The sequence below is a fragment of the Haemaphysalis longicornis genome, unplaced genomic scaffold, assembly GCF_048455015.1.
Source record: "Haemaphysalis longicornis isolate Haplotype H1 unplaced genomic scaffold, Haemaphysalis longicornis Haplotype H1 scaffold_6, whole genome shotgun sequence".
Taxonomy (NCBI): domain Eukaryota; kingdom Metazoa; phylum Arthropoda; class Arachnida; order Ixodida; family Ixodidae; genus Haemaphysalis; species Haemaphysalis longicornis.
In genome coordinates this window covers 84,208,229-84,229,113 of record NW_027526407.1, presented here as the reverse complement: position 1 = coordinate 84,229,113, position 20,885 = coordinate 84,208,229, and the positions used below count along the sequence as shown (strand labels likewise).

General features: G+C 46.2%; 1 protein-coding gene across 3 annotated transcripts in view; it reads right to left on the bottom strand.

Annotated features, from left to right (window-relative positions):
• The window catches only part of LOC144143599 (ral GTPase-activating protein subunit beta), a 78,628-nt gene extending 57,789 nt beyond the window's left edge, over positions 1–20,839 (bottom strand). For 2 of the 3 annotated variants that reach the window (XM_077675418.1, XM_077675420.1), the window contains exons 1-11: positions 20,470–20,839; positions 18,640–18,844; positions 16,727–16,925; positions 15,117–15,281; positions 13,912–14,145; positions 11,349–11,600; positions 9,702–9,884; positions 9,143–9,418; positions 6,232–6,485; positions 4,994–5,136; positions 3,396–3,499 (exon numbers count right to left, since the gene is read on the bottom strand). In XM_077675418.1, the coding sequence (XP_077531544.1) occupies positions 3,396–3,499; positions 4,994–5,136; positions 6,232–6,485; positions 9,143–9,418; positions 9,702–9,884; positions 11,349–11,600; positions 13,912–14,145; positions 15,117–15,281; positions 16,727–16,925; positions 18,640–18,844; positions 20,470–20,489 (2,035 nt within the window). In that variant the 5' untranslated portion in view covers positions 20,490–20,839. The remainder of the gene's footprint in view (positions 1–3,395; positions 3,500–4,993; positions 5,137–6,231; positions 6,486–9,142; positions 9,419–9,701; positions 9,885–11,348; positions 11,601–13,911; positions 14,146–15,116; positions 15,282–16,726; positions 16,926–18,639; positions 18,845–20,469) is intronic. The other variant, XM_077675419.1, reaches the window with a different exon arrangement.
• Positions 20,840–20,885: the final 46 nt, after the last annotated feature.

The window sequence follows — 20,885 nt, the reverse complement described above, 5'->3', positions numbered from 1 at the left end:
TTCACCTATAGCAACCAAAGCCTCTTCCTTTACTACCCCCTCCAATTTGTTCGGCTTTGAAAACCGCAGTGTTGTTGCCCCAACTGTAGTAATGTTTGTGGCATACTTAAAGGAGCCATGAAGAGAAAACACAAGTTTGGTTCATTCAAAAGATTGTCTCGTTAGAATCATACTGACACCCCTTTTAACGTAAACTTCGCTCAAATAAGCTACATAATTAGGAAAAACGGGAATGGTCATGCGACCCACCAGCTCATTTCCCGCAACAGAACCTATGATGTCACATGAGCTAAGCTCTGCGATTGGCGGAGGCTGGCAGAAGCAGACGCAAATTAGGTAGAGCTTACAAACTAGACGAACGAGCGATTTGCGCTTAAATTTAGGGCACATTCTTTACAAAGCAATAAGAATGATGGGACAAACAGTGGAAGTTACGAAAGCACATGTAAACATAGAAGTACTGATGCGTTCTGCTGCTCGTACTGCGCACGGCATGCTTGGTTCAGCTGCACAGCACTACGGGGCTTGGGGTTGTCTCAGACGACACTGGCCGATTGACGCAAGCAACGGTGTCTTACGTGACCCCATTTGTCGAGCGAGCACTGTTTCAGGGAACAAATATTTTCTCCCAGAACAAAAACAAGCCAAGTTTAAATGCGGGCAAAAACAAACCAAATGCTTGCCACGGTATGGTGGCGCCATCTAGGTTCGGGTAACGTAAAGAAACACGGGAACAAACCAACACCGCTGTACAGGGTGGAGACAACCTTTGAACGGTCCCGTGCCGCCGCAATTGGGCCAACGGGCTCAACGCGTTATTCTTTTCGTTTCCCACGAGACCTAGCAACGCGAAATAGACAATATGATTCAAACGTCTTCAGTAAACCGCGTTGCGGCGATAATTTTAGCACGTTTTTGACACAATGACTTGCTTCGGCGGCGAGCGAGCAACCCAAAATGGCGGCGCCAGCGTATACGTGTCTCTACCCTGTACGGCGGATGCGTGAATGAAGGGATTCTAGGCTGCAGAGCGGTCTGTTCCTGTGATGTCATTGCAGACCCCAAAGACAAACGATTTAGCGGGAAAATCAAAATTTTAACTTAAATTGTTTAATTTCTCAGTGAATAAAGCATCGTTTGTATCCGGACAAGCGCTGGGGGCACTATAAAACACGAAATCTTTCGAATAAAACCAACTTGCATTTTCTCTTCATGGCTCCTTTAAAGAGGCCATGCAGACAAAACGCAAGTTTGCTTCATTCGAAAGATTGCCTCGTTAGAATCATACTGACACCACTTTTAACACGCGCTCAAATAGGCTATATAATTAGGAAAAAAAGGGCACGGCCATGTCACCTACTACAGTTAAACCTCGTTATAACGAAATTGAAGGGGCGCCGCGATTTGCTCGTTATAGCCAATATTTCGCTATAGCCGTAGCCGACATTTACTGCAAATAATATGCATAGTAATTACCTTAAACAAAAAGCGGGCGAAATAGCATCTTGCTGCACGGCGATAGTCAGTAAAATAAACACATTCCGGAGGTAAAAAGGAAAAGTCACGAACCTACTTTATTGCAGTTCAAAACTCGTATTTCAAACAGACTTGGCTACGAAGAAGTCCGCAAATGGACATTGATGCACCTTCCTGATGCGAGCGATTGCTCCCTCAGCTGCGGCCGCTACGTTCACGCCATCTTCGCCGCCCTCGTGCGTGCCGAAGTAGCGACGCAGCACGTCCACCGCATCAGCCTCCGACGCCGTCCTTAGCGCTTCTTTTCAAGCCATGGGCAACAGCGCTGACGATGGACTCTCGGTTGCTCACGATGCACGATGGTGGACAGCATACTCGTCCACAAGTCAAAGTCTCTTTGCCACCTTGACGGGGTGCACCTTCCTTCGCGCCCTACGCGACGGCTTTTATCATAGCCGTGTTCTGTTCAAGCGTGATAGTCTTTCGCTTTCGCTTCCCGCCTGTCGCACTCGCGTTGTTGTAATCACGCCGGCAGTACGATAAAAGATATGCCAAAACCCACGCACACACAACTACGCAGCGACGCCGGCGATACGAAAAGAGGAGGGAGGGGGGGGGGGGGGGGGGAGAGGAAGGCGACGCAACCGCGTGCGCCGTGTGCATTGGGGTTCTTCTCGGGCTCACCGCGGATAGTCCGCGGATTCCCCGAAGCCATAGGGATACGTGGGAAAATCGAACGTCGAACTGCTTCTCGGGGAGCCCGCGGTGAGTCCAACACTGTTAATCGAAGGGCCCCATTGTCTGCATGCCGTGCGCAGCGAGAGGAGGGGGGGGGGGGGGGGGGCATTCGCAGGCGCAGCGTCCGCATGGCGCGCCAGCCAGCTTCGCGCGCGTGGCGGGAGTTTTGAACTGCTAATACAGTTGCCGCGTCACGCACTGTCTCAAATCTGCGTTGCGCACTGTTGTAAAATTAGCTGAAAATTTGATTTCTCAACGAAATTTGTTCGTTATATCCCGTAACGGGGAAATTTTACCTCATTAAAACGAGGTTTTAAATACATTGGTTTCTATGGGGACTTTCAAGGGGAATTATGATTTGCTCGTTATATCCATTATTTCGTTATAGCCCTTCTCGTTATAACGAGGTTTAACTGTAACTCATTTCCTGCAACAGAACTTTTGATGTTGTATGTGCCAGCTCTGTGATTGGCTGAGGCCGGCAAACGCAAATTAGGCAGGGCTTATAAGCTTGCCGAATGAGCTTTTTGCGCTTGAGTGTAATGCATGTTCATTTTATAGCAATAAGAACGGTGGGGGGAAACAGTGAAAGTTACGAAAGTGTACATAAAAGAATTACCAGTGCGTACTGCTCTTGGTACTGCGTGCACTATGCAATTGTTTAGGCTGCGCAGCAGTCCGCTGCTTTGTAGTTGTCTTACACGACACTGGCAGATTGGCATAAGCGATGTTGCCTTACGTGACCATATTTGTGGAGCGAACACCATGTTTCACGAAACGATTACTTTCTACCTGAACAAAAACAAGCCAGGTGCAAATACGATCAAAAACAAGGCAAAGGCGAATAGCGGTGCAGAGCAGTATGGTGGCGCCATCTAGGAGGAATGACGGTAAACAATGCTCCACAGTCAGCTGCAGAGCGTAATGGCGCACTAGGTTTTGCTTGAAGACCTGTTCTTGTGACGTTATTACAAACGTCACAAAAGCATACGATTTGGCGGGAGCATCAAAATTTTAACTTACATTGATTGATTGCTCGATGAATAAAGCATCGTTCGCTCTATATAAAACACGAAATCTTTCGAATAAAACAAACTTGTAATGTGTCTGCATGGCCCCCTAAAGGCCTAACTTTGAGTCAAGAAAAAATGTACGAAAATGGAGCAAAGTTCACCACCTACCCTTGAGGTTGAGGTTCCCGTAGTGCAGTGGCAAGGGGAGCATAGACAGCAGCAAATGTGTCGAAGCCCAGCGCAGCTCCACTTGGGACACATTGGGCACGGACCTGTCAATTCAGAGACACTATAACGCAAAGTCTCGTAAATGCACTTTAAAAAGGAACAAAAATTACAAAGGAAACCCAAATCTGTTTATGTACGTGTGAGGATACAAAAGAATAGGGGCATTAATCTTTATCCCTTTCAGTCATGAATTATTATATTCACTGCAGAAAAATTCCATACTTGGAGGTTTAGCAGTGTCAAGCGTCTAGACGTAAGAAAAAAAAGAGGTTCAGTCTCTCTAGAATACTTATTACGCAAATGGCATCGCGTCCTCATACGGAGACACCATTACTCAATCCTGCTTTTAGCTATAAAAAATAATAAATATCCTGAGGCAGTTTACAAACAAGGAGGTGAAATAATAATTTCTGCACATGAAAGAGGTGTTTTTAGCCTTTATATAAATGATTTACGCCACAGTAAAAGAGAACTTAGGACGGCAACACACCGGAGACCCCAGAAAACTTGGCGGCAGCGTCCATTTTGAAATGATGTTTATGAGTGCGGTTCCGCCATTCCACATCACATGGTGCAACCTTTCACTTCCGTAGGTTTCGAACATCAGCCGCACCGCTCTGCAGCATGAACTCTTTTCGTTTTCACGAGGAAAACGACGAAGAAAGTCGCGTCTCCAATGGAGACACGGTGACTGAAAGGGTTACCGTATTTACTTGCATAATGATCGCACTCACGTAATGATCGCACCCCTGAAGTTAGTCGTCAAAATACGACTTTTTTTTATTTCCCACGCAATGATCGCACCCTGAACCTGCCGCAGCCATATGTTGTATGTGTGCCAAATCTAGATGACGATTGTCGTGCTTACCTTAGTTTCTTCCTCTTTCAAAGTGGACATGGCTACGTTATTGCCGCGGACTTGATGATATTAGCGATAGCGGCAAGCATGAGTTCATTATTGGTGGGGAAGAAACTCTCACTAAATGCAGATAATGTACTTAAAAGACAAAAAAATGCGCTCGGCTCGTTGCATCGGCAGCCGTGTCTTGATGTCCCACACTGTGACAGCAGCAGCCACTTAATGGTCGGCCTGTTCTCACCTCGCAGCAAACTCGTTAAGGCGCGTTCCGTAATTCCGTAATTCCGGCGCATTCCGTAATGAAAACACTTCATTTGGCGTCACTCAGTGGTTATTCGGTGGTCAATGGAGTTTTTATTATGTTTTTATTTGTTATGTTTATTATGTTCATGAGACTTATCGTAAACACTCTGACCTGCAACTTGCGTTTTCTGCGCTGAAACTTTTTCGCGAAAAATTTACCCCGTGTAATGAACGCACCCCTATATTTGCATCATATTTTTGGAAAAGAAAGTGCCATCATTACGCGAGCAAATATGGTATGTGGGACCACTGATGTCGAGGCAGAGATGATGCCGCTGTGCTTCGCTTCCATCAGAAAAGCGGCTGCGTGGCCGAGAATCGAACCCGCGTCCTCGCGGTCAGCAGCGTATTCCCTTAGCAAGAAAAGCAGCCTTGCCTGATCTTGGAGTCCTTGTCGGCGCAAAACACCGACTCGAGAGCTTGGAGGAACGGGGGAAGGAGGATGTTGACGCCCTCCATGTCTTGGTGGAAGAGGTCGCACGAGTTCAGGAGGATGCTGGCCACCACCTGGCTTCGTGACTGGTGGAGAAGAAAAAGAGAAATCGGGCGTACCAAAGCTGCGTTGATTTATCCTTCCCCCAGGTTATAGACAACCACTGTAACAAATCCGCACCTCTCAACTATAATCAGCTAAATACGGGGTGTCATGTCGATATATGGAACACTTTAAAATTTACTCCTGAGTGAACCGCTGCTCCGTTCACGCTCAAACTTCACACTTTGTGGTCTATCTTGTTTGACACCAGGAGCAACAACAGTACTTACCTGTTTATTCTAAAAATAAATAAGAACTAGTTTCACCTATGGGAAAATGGCGGCCAATTTGGACATGCAAGTTGATCTTGGAACAACGGAGTAACCTGGGATATGCACTACGAAAAACGCGATGGCGATTTGCGGTAGGAAGGAGTGAGGTAGCAGACGATCGGAAAACCTCTTTTTTTGATGGTTTATGATGGCTACAAATAGTTGCACAAAAACTCACATGAGTCATAGTAAAGTATTCCCACCATTCATGGTTGTCAATGCCAGTTGTCAATCACGGTTGTCAATCATGGTTGTCAATACAATTGCCGTGAATTCCAGCTTGGGATGAAGTCCCCATTGTTTGAATCTGTTTGGTGGATTGATTGTTATTGATAGATTGAATTTTTTTAGATTGATTACATGTCTTGTCCAGCCTTGCCCCATTAAGTTGTACCTTAAACTTTTCTTGTGGGGAGCAAAAACAGACAAACAGAGGGTAATAAGGCAAGGCCAGACAAGATGTATAGTCAAACAACAATTCCAATCCATGAACTCTAATAAATCCACCAAACGATTTCACTCGATATCGAATTCACCCAAAGCTGAAATTTACAGCAGCCTGGGGAGTCTATTTCCCCAACTTTCCCCAGGCTCAACTCAAAAGTAGTTTCCCCAACTTTCCCTAGGCTCTTCCCCAGGCTCACCTCAACGTTCCCCAGAGAGGTAGTTTCCCCAACTTTCCCTAGGCTCTTCCCCAGGCTCACCTCAAAGGTAGTTCCCCCAACTTTCCTTAGGCTCTAGGCTCTTCCCCAGGCTCACCTCAATGTTTCCCAGAGAGGTAGTTTCCCCAACTTTCCCTAGGCTCACCTCGATGTTCCCCAGCCCGTGCTGTAGGGAGAGGTAGAACCGCGACAGGTAGACGGGCAGGATCTCCTCCCCAGTGCGCTTGGAGCAGAACAGGCGGCACAGAGTCCCCAGAGCCTCGGCCTGGCCGGCTTCGAAGCTCTCCCACGTCAGGCTCCCGGGAATCTCGATCGGATCCGGCAGTGAGCCGCCACCAGTGACGCCGCGACTCGAGTCGATGACCGAGCTCGAGCGAGACTGCAAGCTCGACTCGGCACCTGGAAGACATTCCAGGCGTGAAAATGGACAGAGGGGGGCGTTTTAAGTTTCAAGAAGCAGGTACAGACTTTGCCAAAAAATGAATTCAAAATGCAAGCTTACCCTCTGCATCAGGCTGAAAGGTTTTTCTCTCAGAAAACTAGGAAAAGCACCTTTCTTTTTTTTACTGTCATGACATTCTGGCGAGAAGCAGGTCATTAAGCAGGTTATTCGTTTACACAGCATAGAAACCAAAAGTTTCTATGCTGTGTAAACGATGTAGCAGAAAATGAAGAATTCAAAATGCAAGCTTACCGACTGTGTCAGGCTACAGAGTTTTTTCCCAAAGAAAACTAGGGAAAGCACTTTTCTTTTTCTTTTTTGCTGTCATGACCCAATCTGGTGACTGCAACATGTGCCAAGAGTGCTGAAGAGCAGAAAAGGCTACAGTCAGCTTCTAGAATCAGGTACAGTCATTGCCAAAAGTTTCTGGACCATGTAGGAAAGTTTTTACGTTACAAAGAATTCAAAACCCGAGTTTACCCACTGTGTGAGACTGAAAAGTTTTCAGCCAGAGAGCTGGCAACAAAAAAACTTTCCCTTTCACTCTCATAAAACAATTGGGTAACAGATGAATGCTAAGCTTTTGCTTTGAAAACTTTGTGGCCCGGGAACTCTAGGTGAGGCCTAGAAAATTTAGACAAAGACTGCACTCTTCTGCAAATTTGATAGTATTGGGGAAAAAGTTTGTTTGTGATTTGCTCAGCTGTTTTGCCATCAGCTGACATCTTTTATTGGACCCATGGACGTCATTTTTTTCTGCCTTCTCTGCCGCATGCTTCAAATTAGCCGTGGTGGAATTTACTTGCATTCGAATTAACGGGCCTTCTAAAGAGCTTTCTAAGCGTCACTGACGGCGACTGTCCCGTCCCAAAAATGCACTGCAGGAAGGCTGATTTGACACAATGGGTTTCACAACATGATGAAAAGAGAAGGCCCGAGAAAAAAATGCTTCCCGTGCTTGGAATCAAACCTAGATCCCTCGCGTTATCAAGCCAACGTCTATTTGATTGCGCCATTCCGCCACGGACAAAAAAGTTTGGATTTTGGACTTTGACTTTGATTAAGGTTGCATGGGAGAAAGCTTCGTGTTTTAAGCGGCACATGGGTCTTTGGGCACATGGGCACATTGCCCCAAAAAAAAGGCATTTTTTTAGGTATCCTTTTTTCATTACGTTTGCATAATGTTTCCTCTGAAAAGTTGGTACTTGAACAGTACAAGGTACTTATAAAAGCCGTACAGGCCCGATTTTGATGAAAAAAATCATTTTTCCATAATTTTCTCCTTTTTCGGCATGAGCGATATTGTAGCAATAGAAAATTCTCAAGGGGTACATCCCAGCATGTAGAGCAGCTAGAAAGATAATTTCTTTTGTAGTGATAAGCTAAATGTTTAAACTACCAAATATGGGGAGCAGATTTTGCATTTTGTGTTTCAGAAGTTCTTTAATTAGCAGTATTCTTAACTGGTTAGCAGGAGTACTTCAATTCTAGAAGTTAGAAATGACATAAACTTTTATGTGATTGCAAAACAAAAAACTGCTTGCCACAAGTCATTCTCCACAACTTCTGGTATCTATTCCTCCCTTGCTGGTAATTTTTCGTTTATTAGTTTTTTCCCCATTGTTCTCAAGAACAATCAGGAAAGATTTTTAATTATCTCAGAAACTAAATGCTTTACATCAAAACTAACTGGATATTTGCAATCAGCTAAAAAACTGAACACGCCCATCAAGTTTCATGAAGATTGGTTGGAAAGCAAAAAATTTTTTGAAACCAGTGTGCCCCCTTAAGGGGGGACACTGCTCTTAAAACAGCTTCCTTTAATTGTCCAGTAAACCCTGTGAAACTTGTCAGTCTTGGTACTTTTTTTCCACTGATTTCGAATAAAGCATTTCTTCTTGAGTCAGTCGATTAGTTACCAAGATAATCGGGATAATTAGTCATTATTGGAGGAACAATAGACAAAACAGTGCTAGCCATAAAAGTCTAATCTGCATATTTTCCATTACTATGAACCCTGGCGAGTGCAATGAGAGGATCGGTTTTTTGATGCACCACTCCGAACTAATTTTACAGCTCATTAAAGCTTAGTGGCACCAATGGCAAGGAACCATTTCGAATGCCCATTTCAAACGCCAAAGTTTAATGGGCAGTAGAATTAGTTCCAAGAGGTGCATCAAAAAACCGATGCTCTTATAGCACTCACCAGGGTTCATAGCATTGGAAAATTTCAAGAGAACAGTTTTATGACTAACACTGTTTTGTCCATTGTTCCTCCAAAAATGGCTAATTATCTGTAATTATCTTGGGAATTATTTGACTCACTCAAAAAATAATGGCACATTTGAAATCAGTGGAAAAAGAAGAAGCAAGACTGACAAGTTTCAAAGGGTTTACTCAACAATTAAAGGAAGCTGTTTTAAGAGCAGTGTCCCCCTTAACTATCTTTCTCTCAAGAAAGGGGCTTTGATTTTTTTAACATCGACTCATATGGAGCCTGGCCGGACCAAATCCCACAGTTCAAATAACCCATAAATTCAAATTATTAACATTCAAATTAACGAGCATCCACTGTACACGGTTTGAAGTTACTTGACGACGGAACCCTCCGTACCGTCGGTCTGCACGTGGCCTGATCCGGCGTGGTTGTCCAGTTCAGAGCCCACCAGGGCGGCTTCGAAGAGCCAGGCACCAAAGAGATGGAGGACCGAGTTGCAGCGCGGTCGCATGGGTGCCGGCATAGACCGCAGCTGTTGGGGGACCGTGCTGCAGGCTGGGGGAGTCGGTGGCGGCGCTTGCGGCGACGACGGTCCCGACTGGAGACCGGCCGAGGAGACCGTCGTTGACGTCCCACTCCTCATGTTGGAGAAGACGCCGGGCTTTGACATGCCTGCCCGAAGGGAAAAAAGGGAGAGGGAGAGGTGTGGTTGCTAAAGACACAGGGTCTTCTTGATGCTTTTTATTTGAAATAACTTCCAATTAACCAATATACTTGGTTTTAGCTTCGAATTATCTGACAATTTCTTCCGCTGAATCGCATGTAAAATTGACAGGACCAGCACATCACCTCTAATTAACCACAAATTCCAAGTAAGCAACTTCGAACTATCGAATGTCGACTACATTATAATTCCCCCTTGAGATATTCTAGCGCCATTTCGACAAGTGATCACCTTTGAGGTTGGAGATGGCCGAGATGCGCGTCGCTCCCCGCCGCTGGTGTGGCGGTGTCGTGGTCGGCGTCATCGCCGATGACCCCGTGCTGACCGTCGACAGCCCGCTTGCGGTGGACGAAAAGCTGCTGTGCAGTGACAGGCTCTTCTGGTGCTCTTCCTCAGCGGCCACCGGGCTTATGCCTGATGGGGGACAACAAAAATGTTGGAGGTACAGTATCGCCCACTTATAGCAAACCCGGTTTTAACAAAATACCAGGTATAACGAACAAATCTTCGTTTCCCGTTACCATTTGTATACATAGATTGTACGTCCAGATACAGCGAAAAACGGATATAACAAACTGGTTTCCATTTCCCGATGTGTCCGTTATAAGCGGGCTGGACTATAATTCCTCTTTAGATGGTAGTGGTCGATAAATTGATCAGACTGAGGAGAAATCCCGAAGGTTGAGTAAGTTTCTGCGACGAAAAACTTGACATCCACCTAAAATGCAGTTGTGTGGCTACACAGGAGAGCTGTACAGCTTTCTCAGAAACATCGCAGTTGGAGAAAAATTCGTCCTGGTCAAGGATTGGAACCCGGGACCACCACTTAACCGGAGCAGTCGCTCTACCAACTGAGCTAACCAGGGGGCTAGCCGTTTTTAGCGCGAGAGCGAATTTATCAACAACTCGAAGTGAGGGACAGGTGTAAATCGACCAGATTGAGGGGAAATTCCACCTTTGAAGGAACCCGTACGGAAATCAAATACAGTAAAACCTCACTGCAAGAGACACTGTTACAAGAGACACTTGGTTATAAGAGATGTTTGAATGACGGCAGTTTGGTTGGTTTTCTCATGTTCACCATGTTAGCAACATTGCATACAAGAGACCTTGGTTACAAGAGGCACGTTTTTTGGCTCCCTTGAGTGTCTCTTGTAACGAGATTTTACTGTACAATGCGAGCCGATGGGTGCACTCACACATGCACAAGCACACAACTCCTCTCAATGCACTCGCTAACGGCTCGCAGGGGGGAGGGTACACCCATAAAGAGGGACAATGGCCTTTAACTTACTGCCCCCTCACCTGCCTCTCCGTGACTTCTACATCATAGCAAGTACAAAATAACTTGAACACAAGGGAGGGAGATGCAGACAGGATGGGCACTATGTGTATATGGTGTAATCTGTGTGTCTATGACGTCTACAGCCCTGTATACATGGTCTTGACAAGGCCTGTACAGCCTTTCATGACCCTTAGATTCAGCCCAATAAGCAGGTCAACCCACCCCCTGCTTGTGGATCAAACAAGCTTGCTCCAATGCCTTTTCGACTCAGCCCACCAGCTAATACAAGGATGATCTAAATTGAACCTACCCTCATCAAGTCCGTAAATAAGGGCCTACAGGCCTCTTCTCTGCATTCGTATTCTTTTGCACTTATTATGATGTCTGAACTCAATTACCACCAATTCGCCTCAGCTTCTGCACTGAGTAGTCTCACACAGATACAGTTTTCGTTCTCTCGTTCTTGCTTGGTGCGAAGGATAGTAACACACGGTGGAGTCATACACAAGTGGCTTCGTGACAGCCGACTTAGTGATGTATGGCCTGCACCACCATTTCAATGACGGCATGGGTTAAAAGAAAAACCGTCGCACCGAGGAAGGCATCGACAAGAGTGGCGATGCCCGCCATGGCGCGGTGGAAGATGTGGGGGAGGGCGGCCAGACAGGGGCTCTGGGAGGGGTCCATGATGCAGTCGGCCTCCTCCAGCAGTCCGTAGAAGCCCTGGCTGACCACCTCCGGCCGGCAGAGGTCCACGGGGTTGCCCAGCAGGTGAAGGAAGCGGTACCACGCCTGCGCCAGCTGCTCCCCGCTCAGCTCCGACACCGCCGACGGAACCTCCTCCTCTGGCAGGGCGGGGAAAGGCAGCACGAATCTCGGTCATGTGACGTACACACACACACCAACGCCGCCTGTAGAAACATTGCCTAACGCGTCGCGCGCTTTTCAATGGGAAGGGTAGGTGACGCTTAGTTCAGGCACTTATCCACTATGTGGCACGGGCCGGCGAACATCTTGCCTTACATCACTGCTCGCGAGTCGCGAACGCTGCGCCCACTTCTACGACTTGTTTCTGACAGCTTGCCTGTTGGGTTTCAAGAACCGTTCCGCTCACATCTTAGTCGCGACGGGGCGATAGTTCTGGGGCGCACTGGGGATCTCGTTCAACATGTCCTCACTTCATACTTGCGGCATTTTTCCAAAGATAACTGACGGAGGCGTAACTGAAATAGTGTAAGAACATGTTAATTGCCGGGTAGACAAACAGTGAACAGAAAAAAGATATTTTCGGATGGTGCAGCCATTATTTTACTGATGTTTTTCTCTTTGGAGGATTTAGGGAAGTAAAAAATAATTGCGTGCACATTTTTTGTTCAGGCGCTCACTTCTATCGTTACTTTCCAAAAATATTACGTGCTCGTAAGTTTCAGAAGATTATAGAAAACAAAAGGATAAGCATCAGAGGGTCCTGCCACGCTGTCTGGGTGCTTCTGAAGTAGATTTCTCAATTTTAAAAGCGCGTACCGATGCGGAGTGCGAACAGCGGGCACAAAACAAGACCGAAATGTGGAGGGGAGAGAGGGGGGATGCCCCACTCAGAAAATTTCGGGGCCCGTGATCCAAGTTGATAAGCGCGCAAAGCTGGCGTCAGCTTCCACCAGCACAAGCGGTTTTGCTCCGAGGCAAAGGCGGTTTTATCAGCGACGGACCAAGGTAGACAGGCATGGTGAAAAAGAATAAGGCATAGGAGCGCCGCAACGGGAACGCTAAACAAACTCTCAACTCTTTTGCATAGTTTCCAAGAAGCGGCGCTAGCTGGCGGACATGAAAGCACGCAGGAAGGCTACGGAGCGGGGAAGGGTCGGAAAGAGCAACAGGAGTGGCTGTTTGGCCATTTTTCGCTCACGCATTAGGCAATGATTATACAGGCGGCGTTGCACACACACACACAACTCACAAAGAAACACATCCCGACATCACACCTTCTGCAGGAATCATCGCCCAAACACACTTTGATACAGTGAACCGAAAGAAGGGACGTTGCCACTGATATGCATGCAGTAGTTTATGTCACAAGCTTCACGTTTAAATTTCCACTGCTCGTCCTTTTTGGCCTCATTTGAACATGGAACCCGTCTGGATGGATTCGTTCTGTGTTCCGTGTACAGGTTCTTTACGGGTTTCGTATGGATTCCCCATATGGGTTTCGGGTTCCATACGGGTTCCAATACGTCTTTGAGCTTTTTGACTTGGCCAGTTACCACATTACTATTTCTTCATAGAATGCCTCACGAGATTGACTTTCGTCAAACCCTTAATAAAACACAGACAACTCACCCATTACTGATGGCTTCAGGTGTGTAATTAAAGCTAGGATGCTAATCCACCGAGAGCCAACTTTGGGGAAAATATAATCAAGAGCCATGTCACCATTGTCATTACATAAACCTTATGTGAACCAGCAGGGCTTGCATAAGGGGAGGGGAAAGTGAATAATCAAACAACAGCTGATGGTCTTACAGGCATAAACACGAGCCACGTTCATAGCCCAAACGGTAAGTGAGAAAAATAGATGTACACACGAGAAACTGCAACAATTATTAAACTAACAATAAATGAAATTATCTATGATTTTTGCCCAATTATAACACACCCACACACCTTTTTTTCCCTAAAACTGGCCTTCAAATTTGTCTGCACGTTACAACCAGGCTCACAAGCAATATCGGCTTCAAAGCAGCTAGCAGCATCATCATGTGCACTAGCTCCTCCCAAAATCCGAACTAATCCAATCCAAAAAAATCCATCAACGTGACGCCAGCCTATTTTGGCATACCCATTCCACGATGGGCAGATGAGATCAAGAAGTTTGCGGGGATAAATTGGTCGCAGTTAGCACAGGACCGGGGTAATTGGAGATTAATGGGAGAGGCCTTTGCCCTGCAGTGGGCGTAGATAGGCTGGTGATGATGATGATGATGATGATGATCCCTCAATGGGCACATTTACGCCAGCTGTTGCATACATTGCTGCTGCTGCAATCATTTCAGTCATTCATTTCATTTGAGAGAGAGAGAGAGAGAGAGAGAGAGAGAGAGAGAGAGAGAGAGAGAGAGAGAGAGAGAGAGAGAGAGAAGGGGGGAGGGGGGTCCTCACCCAGCTTGATCTCGGGGTAGTGGTGTCCATACATGAGGCGCAGCATGGCGGACGTGAGGAACAGGTTGGTGCGGTTCCATTGCTCCACCAGGGCGCCCCGGTGCCGCCAGGTGCAGCACAGCTCGCGCAGTGTCTTCCACAGGTTGGGCGACGGGAAGCAGCGGTCACACGCCAGCAGCCACACCTCGAACAGCGCCGTCAGGATGCGCTCGCACAGGTGCGAGCCCATGTCGTCTGTGCGTCAAACAAACCATCAACCTATCCATCCAAAGCAAACTCAACAGAGCTTCCTACCGGACAGCTTGCTAATATTTTTCTGCCTACGTTGTTTTTCCACCTAAAAAACACTTTCAGCAGTAATTTCACATACAAAAAGCCGCAATCAGTCCCCAATGGCGGCGACAATGCACGCATTTCCACAATAGGCATCTCCAAGCTTTAAAAGGTTTACCAAATAATTCAGAACAAAAATCTTCCGCTAATTTTTCCAGTTTTGTTGTTCCCTTTTGAGACTGCAGAAATTGCAACGCCTATCAGTTCTTTCTTTCTTTTTTTTTTTCTTTTTTTTTTTTGTATTCCGTGCACCCAAGGATGTGAATTAGATTTCTGGGCGCAGCGCCACTTTCCAAAGAGGGCAAGAAGCAAAAATGCCCATGTGTAAAGATTTCGGCACACATTAAAAAAACCCCGATCGTCAAAACAAAGCCACAGTCGACCCCTACGGTATGCCTCATAGCACAGACGTAACTTAAACGCATAAAAAAAAACCCACAAATTTCAGTTTTCAGTTTTTGCCACATAAATCACCGGGGTAAAATCCCCTAATTCCTTTTTCAGCCTACTGCCATTTTTAAGTTACCACACACACGCACAAATTCTCGCGCACAACCAAACGAGGATGCGGGGGTCGATTCCCAGCCACGGCATTCGCTTTTCTGATGGAGGCGAAAAGCGAAAACGCCCATGTGTTCGAGATTTTGGCGCACATTAAAGACCCCGACCGAGGTGGTCAAAATTAATCCGAAGCCCTTCACTACGGCATGCCTCATCGCCTGCTCTGCATCGGCGTGTTATACCCTACAATCAATCAATCAATCAATCAATCAATCAATCAATCAATCAATCAATCAATCGTGCACAACCAAACCGATGCATTTCCACACTGAGATCTTACGCCATGTCCGGGCAAGAGGCTAGCAACGCACCTTTCTTGGACGGTGGCGCAAGCAGGATATCGTTGACCGCCAGGAGGAAGCGGAGAATCTCGTCCCAGGTTTCCTTCTCAATCTTTGTCGAGTCTTGAGCGACTGACTGAAGCCTCCGAAGAACCTGGTGGCACAACACCGCCTGACGACTGATCATGTCGGTGTCTAGAAAGGGAACAACCAATAAACAAGAAGCCTTGAAAGGTGTTGTTGTTTCATTCAAGTCGTTTCAGATTGGAATTGCTTTTCCCCAGTGCAGATACACCTGCGCAACCCTTTGTTCTTTTGAACCGGGCCCTCAGCATTGTTAATCCGGCCCTGAAGACAGCATAACAGTTTACAAGAAAAAAAAGGAAAATCAGGGTTACGACACATTTTGAGTAGATGGTAATGACATAATTAATGGTTATGGTTGTAATCATACACGTGAAATCACACACACAATCAATTCATAGTCCCCTTTCAGGACACCCTAGGAAACAGCGTGAAGAACACCTGTTGTGTACCCAACCAGCCCAAAGTCAAGGTTTAGTCCCCCTTCAGGGATGAGATCAAGTTAGTCTACTCTGTTAGTCTGTTAGTTAGTCTGTGTTAGTCTACTCCTCTGTTGTCCCATTCTTTCGCGCTGTTAATCTCAGAAATATGAACCAACTGGCCCGCCTACAATCCTTGATGAGATCAAGATTGTTCTTCATTCCGCCAGACTCTACTGCCCCCGTGAAGAGTCAACACCTCGTTGTTGTGAAAAGTCGTCGTTGCCATGAAGAGTCATGATTACCTGTCTTACCACGTAAGTGAAAAGGCAGGCAATGACAACGGGTCGCTACGCACGAAGGGACAAATTTTTAATGGTAATAAAAATATTCTACGACCAAAGGGAATGTTTTAACTGAGGCATGTTTCCAAGCGCAAAAAAGGAATGAACACAGGAGAACAACGTGGATGGGACAGACGTTCGCATACTTCTCCTGTGCTTGTATCTTTTTCACACTACAAAGCATGCATAAGCTATCCCAGTGTCAACATGCCCAACTTCCTGTTCTAGGAAATTTTTAAGCTCATTATACACGTAATGCGCAACACAGCGCACTGCACTGAGACTCTTTTTGAATGGGGGAGAGAGAGAGAGATAGGGGGGAGGGGGCAGGGAGGGGCAGAGAGAGAGTGAGGATCAAAGAGGGTGGAGAAGAAGAGAGGGGGAGTGAGAAGAAAGAGGGTATGAAGAGGAAGGGAGAGCGAGGGACCGAGAGAGATAAAGCGGAGTGGGAGAGAGAGAAAGGGAGAGAGAGAGGATGTGGGGGCGAGGGGGGACAGAGATGGTGGGATATGAGAGGGGGATAGAAGAGGAGGAGTGAGGGTATGGAGAGAGATGGAGAGAGAGAGGGCCAGAGATAGATACAGAGAAGAGAGGGAGAGTGACAGGGAAGGGAGAGAGAGAGAAGAGAGGGAGGAACAGAAACATGGTAGAGAAGGAGAGAGGTGGAGGGGGTGAGGGAGAGAGAGAGAGAGAGAGAGAGAGAGAGAGAGAGAGAGAGAGAGAGAGAGAGAGAGAGAGAGAGAGAGAGAGAGAGAGAGAGAGAGAGAGAGAGAGAGAGAGAGGACCAACTCACGGCTGTCTTCCCGAGGCACGAACAAGTTGTACAGGTGTCGGAGCATCCGACGGACATACTGGTTGGCGTCCTCCTGCACGGGCCTCGGGACGCACACCTTGGGCTGGGTCAGAGCCTGCATCCACTCGCAGTAGACGTGCACGCAGTCTCGGATGGCCTCGTGCTCTGACAGCGGAAGCTGCAGCCCAAAGCAGATCACCTGGCCAGGGGGAGCAGTAAAGGTGGATTGAACAGCAAGTAATCGCTATGGGCACTTTAAGTCTGTCTACATCGTGTGAATGCAAGAGCCTGGCAATACTTCACGGCTAGTATTGCGGCTAGTAAGCATGCAGCTAGCCATGTTCACCTGTTGCACAATATGACGCGAGCACCATACAATACACACTAGGCGAGCTCGTGTTCCACTGCTGGCAACAAAATGATGCAGAGCGGTGGTACAGTAAAACCTCATTACAAGAGACACTTGTTTATAAAAGACAACTGAGTAAAAACGGTTTGGTTGGTTTTATTATGTTACCCATGTTAGCAACACCATATAGAAGAGACCTTGGTTACAAAAGACATGTTTCCTGGGTCCGTTGGGCGTCTTTACTGTAACATACTCAGTTCCAACTCTGCAGACCCTCGTTCAATTTTCCCACAAAGTCAAAGACAGCCCCAGCCACGTTCTGTACCACACAACAACAAAACCTGTTTTTTTTTTTCCCAATTGGACTTGAAGAGGCCGTGAAGACAAAACACAAGTTTGGTTTATTAAAATGCTGCCTCGCCCCGATAACAATGATACCAACTTTACGGCAAACTGCAAACAAATAATCGAGATACTAAAGAAAAGAGATGAGGCAGTAGACTCCCCCAGCCACTTCACGGCAATTGTTCTAAGACGTCACAGAACCTTGTTGGTGCGATTGCTGGCTGCCGACCTACGCCATCGCTGAGAAACATAAATTGTCGATTGTAGCAGGGCCTCCAGTTCTGTTTGATCAAATAACTTTAATGCTAACAGCAAGTTAACACACTGGTAAAAATGCTTTCAGCACTGGCCCATATTATGTTCCGGCAGCACAAAATTTGAAAGTGCTTCAACGTTCGTTTCGTCTGAGTAACGCCTGGTGGCGGGCTTGTTGATTGAACGTCATTCGTTGGATTGCGCTGGTTATAACACAAGATGGACTAAAGAGGACATGTACACTTGACGTATATAGACTGCACCGTATGTAGACAGCGCAGCCTATACGTCAAGTGCAAGTGCCCTTTTCAGTCCTTCTTGTGTTATAATCAGTGCAATCCAAGCAATGATGTTCATTTCGTTTTTGTTTTCCAATTAAAAAAACGCATTTTGTGGCTGGCATGAAGCTGACTGAGTGAGTCACCAAACGCAACTTCTTTCAAATTGAACAAAATTGCATGTTTTCGTGTCCCCTGTAAGGCTCTAACGCTGTAATGCCCAAACAATGAAAAGAATAGATAAAAACTGTAATGCTTTATTAAATTACAATTTGTGACTCAAACAATAAATAAATGCAAAGTAAGCAAGTGTGTGTGTGTGTGTCTATATATATATATATATATATATATATATATATATATATATATATATATATATATATACATATATATATACACACCTGTAGGTGTATAATGTATCATATACCCAGTGAAAGTAGGTGCAGACGCACCAGGTGCGCTTACAATGGAGGAATCCATCTTTCAAACTGTATTGGGGACTCTATGCAGCCAATTATCAAACAATAGTTTCTTGAAAAACGCTTAGGAGGTATCAGAAATGATACAGTGGGCATTTCTTGGTGGTCGAAAGGCCCAGGTGCCAGAAAAAGAAAACCGAGAGATGGTGTATCTTATATGACATGTTGAGAATGCACGGTTAATGATAGTGCATGGTTGCACATTACCTCCATGCACCAGTTGACCTCGATGTCGGAGACGAGGGTGCTGGGTTCACACTTTGGCGTGCTGATCCCCAAGTTGCTGGCCAGGGAGTGAAGTACCGCGGTGACCACATTGCGACCGGCCGCGCAGGGGAACTTCTGGAGAACGCTCGTACAGCGCTCCCGCGCATCGTCGGTCACCGGAAGCACGAGCCAGTCGGAGTACATCCTAGAGATGAAACAAAAATCAAACTCTAAATTTTTTCAAATTTTAGGTGTTTAACGTTCCAAAGCGAAACTTGGGTTATTAGGCATGCCGTAGTGGAGAGCTACGGATTAATTTCGACCACCTCACCGATTTTTAACGTGTCCCAAATTCTCGACCCGTACCGTAAAGTTACCAAGCGAACGCCCACCCCCGAAACATCGCCCGTACTCCCCTTTAGGGGTGAAATATTCAAATTACTAAAGCACCCCAAAGGTCACCCACACAAACTTGATGATTTTAGCACCGATGAGTAAGCAAAATAAACATGAATCTTCTATTCATGTGTTGATGCAGTCACTTTTGTCCTTTCCATACTCGAGACGAGAAAGTTCGCTAATCTGCTATTTTTTCTTGATATCTCCATAGTTTTGGTTGACGGTGCGGCCACTTTTTTCTACTTTTTCGCACCTGACCCAAAAGATCGCCCATCTAGAATTTTTCACTTGCTATCTCTGTACTCTGAGTGGGCGTTCTTTCGGAACTTTACGGTAAATGTTGTCACTTGTCGCCTCCATCTGAAAAGCGGCTGCCGCGGTCTAAGGAACGAAAATCAAGTTTTGGACCATTGAGACAAGCCGTTGCACCCTGCATACACACATTACAACACATTATCAGGTTTTAAGTTCAGAGTGGTTGTCATGCCAATTTAAGCGCTTTTTTTTTTTGTTTTGTTTTTCGTGTCGTGAGAACTGTTTTGTTCGAAGTACCGCTTCTCTCAGGAATTTCTCCTTCTCGTTGACTTCGTGACACTGGCTTCAATAAAGTGATTACGGCTTCAAAGGGCGACAATGAATGAATCGAGAACATCGGTAATGACACTAATAATAAGGTGGAAACAATAACGTTGGCGTTAACGATAAGTCAGGTGAACACCCAAATTTCGGAGACTGGGATACCATCAAAACACAGTACAAAGCAGTGTGGCGTAACAGTTCCTGTACTCTGTGCCGCATCTGTGAAGCAGCTTCTCAGTATATTTCTATTATGCTTCGGCATTAACTTGGCTGACAACTGTGTTTTTACGGCGTGTTTTTTCTCTATTTTCCCTGTGAGTTTTGTATACTGAAAAGTGAGAGAAAAAAATCCACTGATTGAGCTATATATGCCGCAGTCACAAATTGGAATTCGACGAACTATGCCGTGTCATTTTAACAGCCTGTCAGTGAGCGTCAGTACTAGCAGTTGGCTTCAGCTAGATAAACTCAGATTGTCTGGTTTTCTACAGAACCGCTACAACGGGCAGAAATAAATCAATCGATTATAAATCAGCCGCAGGTGCTAGGATTCACAAGTCTTTGCACCTAGTTCTTAAAACGGCGTCAAGAGTTCCAAATAAGAGCCGACAATCTGCCCTCACTTTGGCGTTAGACTGCGACAACTTCAGATCACTACAGACGCACAACAGTTTACGCTGCTGCTGCAGTGAGCCACTGACGTTCAATAATGCAGTCGAAATAACTGCGCGAACACACTGTACAACATACATCAGACTGAAGAAAAGGAAATCTGGAAAATGATCACGCATCTACGTTTACGACAGCATCAGGAAACACGGACAATAATGACGAAGGAAGCAACGATCTCACCTGTCTCGTTGGCGAACCATTTTGGGCTTGAGTGCAGCGCAAGCCACTTTACGAGAAACTCTTGGAACAGAGTCGGAAAGTCTGTCAAACACTGCCAATCACAGCTTTCTCGGCGAAGCAGGCGAGCCTAAAATGACACACCTCCTCCTCCCGGAAGGACTTCATCTGGCGTGTTCAAAGTTGCGACGCCGAAAAAAATACCGCTGGCTTCAGAAACGATGTACATTACAGATCTGTACAAATCTTCCGCTTGATCATAACTTGGACGCAGGATGGCAAACAGGTTAACACAGCACCGTGACACGTTTATTACATGCAGCACGACCGACCCAGGTGATGCGATTTCAAGCTGATGCTTCCTAACTTGTCAGGTAGTACAACATCGACGACAACACAAAAGTACGGTAATATTGTCT